The sequence below is a fragment of the Spermophilus citellus genome (assembly GCF_964194105.1).
Source record: "Spermophilus citellus genome assembly, chromosome: 11".
Taxonomy (NCBI): Eukaryota; Metazoa; Chordata; class Mammalia; order Rodentia; family Sciuridae; genus Spermophilus; species Spermophilus citellus.
In genome coordinates, this window is record NC_138192.1 from 70,044,567 (window position 1) to 70,056,174 (window position 11,608).

Below are 11,608 nucleotides of genomic sequence, written 5' to 3' on the forward strand. Positions count from 1 at the left end.
CATTTGTTAGAGGTTTTGAAGAAAATATGAACCTTTTTCTTGAGTTTCTAGACTGTAGGATGTTATCTTTGCACTACTGGTGGCAATCTCTCCCACCTTGTGGGATAACCAGTCTATAAATGAAGCCAGCGTGGGTAAAAGCAGAGCTCAAAATGGAAAAGGACTGTCCTGATAACGTCATTTTAGGTAGAGTCTTTTCATAGTAAAACCAGACTGAGCCCAAACATTTTCTTTTTCTTTTTTTCTCCTGAAAGTACTTTCTGTTGGTTTTGGTCACTTTCATTTGAAGGATCTCTTACTTTACGAAAGGCATCCAATAAATGTAAACTATCATTTTATTTACCAACATTATCATCTTGGGACTTTCTGAGTCAGAGACTGGAAGGAGACAAAAAAGAAAGGGGCATAAAGGAAAAATGATATATGGGAAAAAGGAAGATTTAGAAGTCAGCTTCAGTGCTTTGGAAGAAACGGAGAGGCCTGGTGACTGGCTGTTACAGAGGAGCCAATATGCAAAGAACCATTGGCAACGTGACACCGTCTATATGACAGTTCATGGAACCCTAAGCTTTTAACTATCAATTCTTTTTCTGATTTTCTATTAAATTACTTTTGCAAGAAAAAACTTCCTCAGGATGATTTAAAATAACACAAACAAAAAATAATAAAATAACACCCTAAAACAACAATTAAAATTCCAACAACAATAATAGACCAGGCATAAATTTGCAGCCTTTCTTGCAAGACTTCCAATGCAGTCTCAGTAGAGAAGGAGTGCACATAGTTTTCAGAAAGATGATCAGTTGTATTTAAATACTCCAAGAGACAATCAGGAGACAGTCAAGGACAGAGTACAGTTTTTAAGTGAATACATTTCTACATTGCATAATTAACAAACTTTTTTTCCTGCCGATCTAAAATATCTCATTCTATTTCCAGTAAACTGCCACACTGTCAAAAGGATATTTCTTCCCATGGTACTAATGAGTCATCTGTAATTTTAAGGACATGAAAACAGAGGAATTTTCTGTAATAAAGAGCAAGTGAAGAATTTGAATGTATAGGCACATGGTGCATCAATCCGAGCTATGAACAGAAACTGAAATACATCCCATAAAAGGGGGAAAAGATGTGTTCACAAGCAAAATGTGCCTATTATACAGCTAAAGTAAACAAACAAATAAACAAAAAACCCAACCTGGATTCATGTTCTGAGTCACTTGTTCAGGGCAGATGAATTACATAAAATTCTGTGACTTTATTATGATAGCATTTTTTTTCTTAGTTCATACCTGGGACTTCTGAAGGCTCAAAACATCTGTAAAACACCTAATGTTCCCTGCATCAGGAATGTTCATGAGATGGTTACTACTATTTCTTCAGTTATTATTATAATACCACGGATCATGGTTTCAACTATTCTAACAATTTTAGTAGAATATTTGAATATTATATAATTTGCACATTTGAAACTGGGGCATAGAGGATAAAAATATGTGGGCATATATCAATGGAAAATACACCGGCAGCAGTGATGTTTCCATAAGCTCATGGACATTGTCTTTGTAAAAGATCACAGTGAACTTTAGTGTGTTATGTCATTTACATTCTCATAAAGTCCCTGCATGTATGACATTGCACTTAGACCCAAACTATAAAGACTAGATTCTGAAACCATTTTTACAGTCAATGCTATTGCTAGAATGTTTGCTCCTTCTAAAACTCATGTGGAAATGTAATTGCCATTGTTGTGGTATTAAGAGGTGGGACCTTTCAGAGATGATTAGATCATAAAGGCTGCACCTGCATGGGTAAGATTGATGCCATTGTAAAGGGTGAATTCAGGCCACACTTGCTGTCTTTTGTCTTACACTTACTGCCTTTCATACCCAGGTGCTAGTCCCTCAATCTTGGGCTTCTCAGTCTCCATAACTATGAGCTACTAACTTTCTGCTCATTTTAAATTGCCCAACCTCAGGTATTATGTTATAGTAGCACAAAGGGACTAAAACAATCATCTTGATTTATTTGTTCTATATGTTACTAAGAAAGAAACCAGATGCTTGATACGTTATCAAATGACACATTAACTATAGTATTAAGGGTTCGACTTTGGGGAAGCCACTGGCCTAACTGATGTTTGCATATTTCACCTCAGTTTGCAAAACAGATTTATATCCCTAATATCATCAATCATGGGAAATCTCGCTCCAAGAAACATTTTACTTACTGATTTTTCCACCATTTGACCCTTCAGCAGCACCAAAAGTACTGTGTGTGCACTATATTGTTTTAATGAAGAACACATTACCAATCTCAGATAAAGTCTCTAAATAAAATCAGTTATCAAATATTAAAATAAATATTACTTTTAAAAGTTAGAAATTTTGTTAAGCTACTCCAAGTTTAATCAGAGAAAATTCACTCAGAATTGAGGAAGACTATTCCTCAATACTGAAATAATGCACTTATAAAAGAAAAATTAAAAACTTCCTGTAAACTGCCTATGTGCTATTTTCTAGTACACAGGCAGTTTACAGGAAGTTTTAAAACATGAAAATGTAAAAGAAGGAAATGTCAGATGCATAGGTAAATCATGAGTATAAACCACATCATGTTGGTTTTTAAGGATTTCAGACCTGCAAAAAAATTGTGTTAGTTTTGGTGCTAAATGACTTACATTTGAAGATTTGCTTGATGTCAGCTCAATGTGAAAGCAAGAGATGTACCTTACCTTGGGGAAATCTCCTTCCTGATAACAATATTTCTCTTATCAAGTTGTTCTGCTTACACACTGTGATTTGTTCCAAAATGTCAGAATATTTTTTCTTCCTCAAACAATATGCATTTGAAGATAAGGATGGACAATATTAATGGCAAGTTTAGATGGGAGCCTAACAAAGTTTGGTTAACAGTTCATTTCCTTAGAGATGGTCTTTTACCCTCAATTTAAAGACCTTTAGGTATTTTGAAAGAGTTTGCCTTATTTTGTTTTTCTTTATGTCCTTTGTTATATATAATTCATTATGGACTTATTGTTTTCAAGAGCAGGGGAATTCCCCACAAGACAATAGGTTTTATCAGTTTGAAAGCTCTTTTATTTAAAAGAAAAGATTGATTGAATGGTCTGGTTTCCACATAGAGACTTAGTACCTTTTCAACATGAAAAAGTTTGGTTCCTCTCAAAACACTCATTTATATTTTCACAAAAAAAGACAAAGCGTAGGAGTTGGGAATACTAGATTTTACCCCTGTGTGATGAAGGGGTGGACACATTTGGCTTTAATAATTTTTAAATGGTGTTTGCCAACAGAGAATGGGAACTGGATGTCTGAGGGTAGCTACAAGCCTGCTGTGGTTGTAGTTCAGTAACCCATCACAAGAAGAGCCTCTGAGGAGACTGGATATATCCAATGGCTATAAGATGAATAATATCTACATGCTGTGAATGGATTTCTGAGTGGGAAACATCAAATTCTACTTAAATATTAAAGAATTTTAAATGCAATGTTAAATAACTGGATTATCTGCAGTTTCCCATTCCTCATACAAATAAAATTCTCACAGTTTGTTTAATTTGAGCTTTGGTTTTTCAGATATCAAATTAAGGTAATTTTCAAAGAACTGATTTGATGACGAACTGCAAATTCTCTCATAGTTTCAATGGCAATCACGAAATAGATAATCTCTCTTATAAACTAAGGTTTGACAATACAGTGTTAAAAAGCAAAGTTAAATAAAAGAAAATGAAATCCATGGAAAAGGATTCTTTGTCTCCGCCATAAATTGGGTTAATCAGTTTTTGAAAAAGACAAATATGTTACACTTAATCTGGCTATATCCTGAAGAGTTTAAAAAATATGTAAACATGGAAAGAGTCATCTTCTTGGTTATGATTTTGCCTCTGTAGCTTTGGAAGTCAATTAGAAGTGATTAACAAACCATCTTGAATTCACATAGTAAAATTGCCAAACTGCGGGTGCATTCAACAAATACTAACTACGAACAAAACTGTGGTAGCAATAAAAAATCCCTAAAAATTCTGGGGATATTTTAAGGCCCCTGTCCAATTAAATCTTTTATTTGTAAGTCAGAATTATTTTCTAATCTTTCACCCAGAGTTCCCAAATGTATTGTTTGGTAAAAAGATAATTAAAGGTAGCAAATTAACCAAAGTCATACATTACACTAAAAATCCATATAGTAAACTTTTTTTTGATTTTCTTTCTGTGATTCCTTTTTGGTTTGGTGAAATCGTGTTGGTAATAAAAGATTAATGCTTAATACCAGGTATTCATTTCAAGCATGGATACAGAAAACTCATGCATTAAAATATCATTTATAAACAATTCTTCAGAATATTACATTTTTGCTAATTTTTACCAATATCAAAACATTTCTACCAAAATATCAACTAATTTTAAAGTTGCAGTTGATGTAGTTATTTTCCATGTGGAAAAGTTTCTTCAGGAAATTGATCAATGTATTGCTTCTAATGATACAGAAATTAGAAAGTCAACAATATTGAATTTTCTTTCATGAGAAACTAATACTAATATTTTCTTAAGTTTTTGTAACTCATGATGATTTCCAGATTTCCAAGTTCAGAAAGTACATAAATTGCATAGTAAATGTAATTTCTGGGGAAAATAACTCATTAGCTTAGCTGCCTAAAACTAACATTTATTTTTAGGTATCTGTCATAGTGCATTTGGGACAGCTTCATATGTTATAATTGATTTACTTCTCATGCATATGCATAAAACACCCACAAATGTGTCTTATTTCTAAATAGAAGGATAATTAAGACTGTGCTAATTTAGAATGGCATTGCTACAATGATCCAACATATGCAGTAGGCAATTAGCAGCAAAATATGCCTGACAAAAAGCACTCACTTTCTTATTGATATAGTAGGGGTCCAGGTCCTCCAGAGGTTCTGACACCATCTCTGGAGGAATGTCTCCGTAAATAAATGGAAGGTTCTTTCCAGCTTCCAAGTCACTGTTTGGCTTTGGGCCATTTTCATCATCATCTTTTTTGTCTGGTTTGGGATTCTTAGCCTTTTCTTCTGCAATGCGTCTTTCAATAGCCGCAAGAGATTCTCTGGTGAAGAAGTTGAAGCTGTCAGGTCCTGGTGGTACAAGCACTGTTTGCTCCATCTTGTCATCCTGCACATTTTAATTACCATTTACTCTGCAGTTGAAATCCCTAAGAAAAAAAAAAAACAGAGATATATTAAGGAGAAGGTTAAGAGCTGTTAATATTTATAATACTTGTCATGAAATATGACCTTGAGGATTTAGCATTTTGTTTTTTCCTCAAATTGAAAAGTAATTGCTTAATAAAAATTCTTAACAAATCTGTTTCCTGTATAGCATTCTGTTCAGCATCCTATGTTTATGAACTCTTTTTCTTTACTGATACAGGATCTGGGCCACATCAAGAAGTTGTTCAAATATAGTTTAAGCAAAATACATTAGGTTAATTGCCAATACTTCACTAATGGGATGTCCACCCTGAAACCCACCCAGAAGACAGAGATGGTGCACCTCCAGACACAAAAGATAGTACAGTCATGTCAACTAGGATAAAGTGGAAAGGAGCTATCTCTGAGAAGACATAATACGCAATCCCTTGGGCCTGACAAGTCACTCCTGGCCATGCAGGTCAGAGTAGGTTGCTGCAGTCAGCCTTAATGGCCAATCAAATAGTCACTGGTGTCCTAAGTGGTCCTTCATCTGCTCTGAGATTTGAGATGACTAGAACTGTGACCTACTCACTTCATTAAACATGGTAAGGTTGGCTGACCTGAACACAAGTGGGAAAAAAAAGTCTAAGGTTAGACAAATGTCATTTATGTGACTGATTAAGAATGAGAGAAAAGGTAGGCTGGGGAATTACTTGATTGGGTCTGGGATGGGAGAAGATAGTTGTAGGTATAGGATACAGCAGAAATCTCTTATTGTAAGAAACACAAAGATTCAAGAGCAGACAGTGCCACAAACTCAATAGGAACTGAAATGTTTTTCTTCACTAAAGCAATAATGATATTCTTGCTGATTCTATAGTCCAATAGTGCTAAACGTATTAAAAAGACCTGAGGCAAAACTCACAGCTCCATCTAGCAGAGTCAGACCTGATTTGATGCCAGAGGACAAATCCCAGATGTATTGTTTTAAGGCATATTTAATATGAGCTCAAATTTCACAGATATTACTGTGCCAAAACTTCCCAGAGCTCAGGCTCAAATTTTACTTGGATACCACATTAACTCATTGAGCTCAGCAAGCTATCATACAGTTAATTACAGCTTTGCTGTATACAAACTGCAGTAATAAAATTTTGGGTATAATTATTTTGTGAGGAGTCCTCCAGGGACTTCAAATTTCACTGAAGGAGGTTACCATTGCTGTGAGGTTTCTGACCATATTTTTCACTGAATGCTCAGAAAGAAGGAAGGACCTAAGTCTAAAGTTCTATTCTCATACTCTTAGGTAAACTTTTCAGAGGCTGTTATAGTCTACAATTAGCTTTGGGCCTGGAAGAATAGGCTGCCTATAGAACAAAGGAAAAGGAATGTTTTTTTTTTTTTCTAAAAATGCTAGCTCCTCCATAAGGCACCAGGATAATACTGGCATTTATTTATTTGGAAAAAAAAGTTTAGGGATAACAAATATGATACATTTTCTCATAAAGAAATTATTCTGATATCCATATATCAGAGTATATATAGATTCTTATTTTAACTAGATTTTGATAGAATATATATATGTGTGTGTATAATATATATATATAGAGAGATGATATAGATTTGGAACATTTGAAAGAAAATATAGTACAAAGTCTCCTTCCACCTTGTTCCTTTATCTGTCTCTCATATATATCTCTCCAGGTATGTAATATGTATTCGCTGGCACATGATTATATGTATATTCCTATGTATTCTATTAAAACACTTATACAAATAGCAACATAATATACTGCTGTCTTTACCTTATATTTTTCACTTAATAATAAACAATAGAATTCATTCCATCTCAGTTTTTATATATTTCACTTATTTCTATTATAAGCTATGTAACTTTCCATTGCATGCATATGCCATAATATACTGAACCAACTCCCCAATTACAGGTGTTCAGGTTGTTTCTAATCTTTCTGTTTGTTTGTTTGTTTAGTTGTTGAGGGACCATTATTTTATTTATTCATTTATATATTGTGCTTAGAATCAAATCCAGTGCCTCACATGTGCTAGGCAAGCGCTGTACTTCTGAGCCACAACCCCAGCCCTAATTTTTTGTTATTATAAACAAAGCTGCAGTTAATATATTTTATGCACATAATTTCCCATATATGCATAGAATTATTTATAGAATTAAATAAGATATTTATAGAATTAAACTCTCAAGGTGAACTTGCTGTGTAAAGAATAAAATGTAACGTTGATGATTAATATAAAATTATTCTCTCTGAGGTGATTCTCCTTACTGCTTTGTAGTATTTACTATATTTACTTATATCCTCACCAACATAATGTGTCCTCAGAGTTTCAATACTTCCAGCATGATAGGGACACATATGGGAGTACAATATAGTTTTAACTTGCATTTGTCCTATATAAAAAAGTAGAGCATATTTTTAATATATTTAAGAGGGTTTTTTCCTTTTTTGTGACTGCCTACATAAAGCACTCCTATTTTTGTAGTTATTTTTTTCCATAACTATGGCATCTTTTTAGGTATAATATTTACCATTTGACTTTGTGATATGTGGATTTTTAAAAAGAATAAATCACGTTTTGTGACTTTGTGCAGATTAACAAATTTAATTAGAAATGTTAAAAATCTTATGTGCTTAGCTAACTCTTCTCTGGCTTCTGGATTTTTTGCCTTGCTTAGAAAAGTATCCAGGGGAGCAAGCAGGTGAAGGTGGGAGAAAATATAAAAAGATTCTATATAATATAGACATACACATATCAATCAGGGTTTCTTGCAATTTTAGCATTTTGATGGCTTAATTTTATAAATTTAAAAGTTTTGATATTCTATTTAGGATTTGATTTGTATCTGGAGTGAGGTAGAAGTCCATTTTTTCCCCTTAGGTTACTCAGTTATTCTAAAACAAATTACAGAATAAACTAACCTTTTCCTGGCAACACACAAAGTAGTTTTCATAGTACATTAGAAATATAATTGTGTATATATTTATATGAGCCCCAAAGTAAGCAAAAAAAAATTGACAAAGTAATCCAAATGCATTTCCATTAAAATAAATAAATCAACATTGCTCTTTAACAATTTTCTGGAGGTACAAAGCAATCCAATTAAATATATAAATAATTACATTATACAATAGTAAGAATAATGAATGTAAAATTATATGTATTTATATATTGTTTTATGCCTAGAAAGTTAAATAGGAACACTTATAAAATTCCTACAAGCAATAAAATAATTAAATAATCTAGGTTTTAAATTAACATTAGAATTCAATAAAATTTCCTTATATGAATAATAGGAGTTTAAAATACAAGGAAAGCTAGAAGACATCCCACTGGATCAGAACAAGCTAAGCACACTCCTTCTCACCATTCCTTTCAACATTGTACTAGAAGTCCTCACTAATGCTGAAGGACAAAAAAAGGAAATAAAAAGCAAACAGACTGGGAATAAAGAAATAAAAATGTATTTTTCTTCTTTTTTACAGATAATATAGTTGTCTATATAGAAAAACTGAAAAAGTTAAAAAAGACGGCCAAAGTAAATAAGTGAGTATTGAAAGGTTGCAGAAAACAAGGCTAATATATGAAGGTTTAATTAATTTCCTATGTATTAGCAATGAGCAAATAGAATTTAAAATTTTAAAAATGATACTATTTGCATTAGCATCGCCCCAAATGAAATGCTTTGGTATAAATCTAACACAATTTGTATAAGATCTATGTGAGGAAAATACAAATCTATGAAAAAAGAAATAAAAGAATTAACTAAATGGAGCATATTCCATGTTCATGGGTTGGAAAACTCAATGTTGTCAAGATATCGGTCCTTCCTTACTTAATCTATAAACTCAATGTGATTTCAGTTCAAATTCCAGCCAGGTATATTGTGAATATTGACAAATTAATTCTAAAGTTTCTAGGAGGGCAAGGCAAAGACCTAGAATAACCCACATGGTAATGAAAAAGAAGAAGTCTGAAGACTGACACTAAGCCAGCTGCAGAAACTGCTATAAAGCTAACGTAATCAGGACAGCGTGGTGCTGGCGAAAAAGCAAAAACCAAACAAATGAAATATACAAATAGATCAATGGAACAGAAAAGACATTTCAGAAATAGAACAACATGAATACATTTAACTGATCTTTGACAAAGAAACAAGATAATACAACAGAGAAAAGATAATCTTTTTAATAAGTATTGTCAGAATAACTAGACATCTATATGTTAAAAATAGATAAATAAAATAAATATAGACACAGACCGTATACCATTTAGAAAAATTACCTCAAAAGGCATGATAATCCTAAATGTTGAACTTCTAACATAGAAGCAAACCTAGATTATCTTTGCATTTGGTAAGGACTTTTTTTGATATAACATCAAAGGCATGACACATGAAAGAAAGAATTTATAAACTGAACTTGATTAAAAGTATAAACATCTGCTCTGTGAAATACAAGGTCAATAAAATGAGAAGACAAGCCATACATTGGGAGAAAATATTTGCAAAAGGTGTACCTGATAAAGGACTCTTTCTCAAAATATACAAAGAATTCTTAAAATTCAATATTAAGGGAATAAATACTTTGAATAAAAGAGGACAAAAGACAGGAACAAACATCTCTCCAAACAAGATATGCATATGACAAATATGCATATGTTAAGATGCTCTGTATTTTATGTCACTGGTGAAATGAAAGCTAGAATAACAATGAGATGCTCCAATATGCCAATTGTAAAGAATAAAGTCCGGAACACAGATAACATTAAACACTGGCAAGGATTTGGAGCAATAGAAATTCTTTCATTGTTGGTTGGCAAAATGGTATGTCTACTTGGAAAACAGCATAGCAATTTGTTACAAAACTAACATATTCGGGCACACTTTGATATTTAACATAAAGGAGTTTAAGCCTTATGTCCACAGAAAGTCCTACATGAAGATGTTTGTTACAGCTTTATTTGTGATTTCCAAAAGTTGGAGACAATAAAGAGGTGAAAGGGTAGATAAATTATTGTACATCTATCACAAGGGGAAGAGATGTCTCCAAAGGAGTGTCTAAGGAGTTCCCAGAGAGAAGCAGGAACTTGACCCAGGACCAGCAGGTTTGCTGGCACAGATGATGAAAAAGAATTTCAACATGCATAAACAGTGGTTTATTTAGGTACGTATTTAAGGGAGAATGGGGGCAATCAAGAGAGGGGGCAGGAAGAAAGATATCTTTGGGGTAAAGCAAGGAATACACACTAAAGGAAGAATATGGTCTTTCTTCAATAGGAAAGACAACGGCCCCTTTGAATTGTGTATTAATATTTACAAAGGGAGGGTCACTAGGGCCGGACAAGAGGTGGAGCCTGGGTGGATTCGAAAAACTTATTTTACCCTTCGTATGCACAACTAAAGAAAAAAATATCCAGAAAATTCTTAAAATAATTTAACTTCAATATCTTCTCTAGTGTAAGAATTGTTTAAGAGAATATATTTAAAATTTCCAATATTTACTCCTAATTTGTTTATTCTTAGTTTCAATGCATTATGATCTGATAATTTTATTTGTGCCATTCATGTTTCTTGGAATTATTGGGATTTTTCTTTCTGTCCTAAGAGGGGTTCTTTTTTAAATGACTTTTATAGAAACACTGAAAAGAAGCTTATTGTTTATTTAAAAGCAACAGAATTTAGTACATCTCAATGAGTTTACCTTATTTCTTATCATATATTATTTCCCTATGCACATATTTCTGTTATACTTTATTGTTATGCACTGGGAGCCATAAATTAAAGTCTATTTTTATTGATTCTATTTATTCTTGTAGCTTCTGTATTTTTTTATTGTTGTTGTTCTAGGAGTTCTAATGCTGTTATTTTGTGTGTAGACAATGCTTATGACCATATCTTTTTTTAATGTTCATTCATTATTTATTATTTTAAACATTTTTTAGTTAAAAAATTTTAATTAGTTATACATGACAGCAGAATGCATTTCCTTTCATTGTACACAAAGGGAGCATAACTTTTCATTTCTCTGGTTGTACATGATGCAGAGTTGCACATTTGTGCAATCATACATGTACTGAGAGTAAAGATGTCCATCTCATTCCACCACCACGATCACATATTTGCAGTGGATTGAATCCATTACAGTCATATATCATGTAATGCTGGGGATATGTTTTTAGAAATGTGTCATTAGATGAGTTTTTCTTCATGCCAATATCACAGAGTATACTTAGAAAACTAGATGGGACAGGTCATTCAACATTATTGCATGAAGAAACATAATAAACACATATGTTTGAGGCTGCTGCTAGCATAAAATGGCATAATCTTTTTTATAAGTAGGAATGCACACTATAATAATGACAAAAGTATAGATAATACAT

At 32.7% G+C, this 11,608-nt stretch overlaps 1 protein-coding gene across 1 annotated transcript in view; it reads right to left on the bottom strand.

Annotated features, from left to right (window-relative positions):
• The window catches only part of SCN1A (sodium voltage-gated channel alpha subunit 1), a gene marked incomplete at both ends in the record, with an annotated part of 87,543 nt that extends 82,381 nt beyond the window's left edge, over positions 1-5,162 (bottom strand). Inside the window, 1 exon segment of the mRNA XM_081260628.1 lies at positions 4,899-5,162. Coding sequence (XP_081116754.1) covers positions 4,899-5,162 — 264 coding nt within the window.
• Between the last annotated feature and the right edge of the window lie 6,446 nt (positions 5,163-11,608).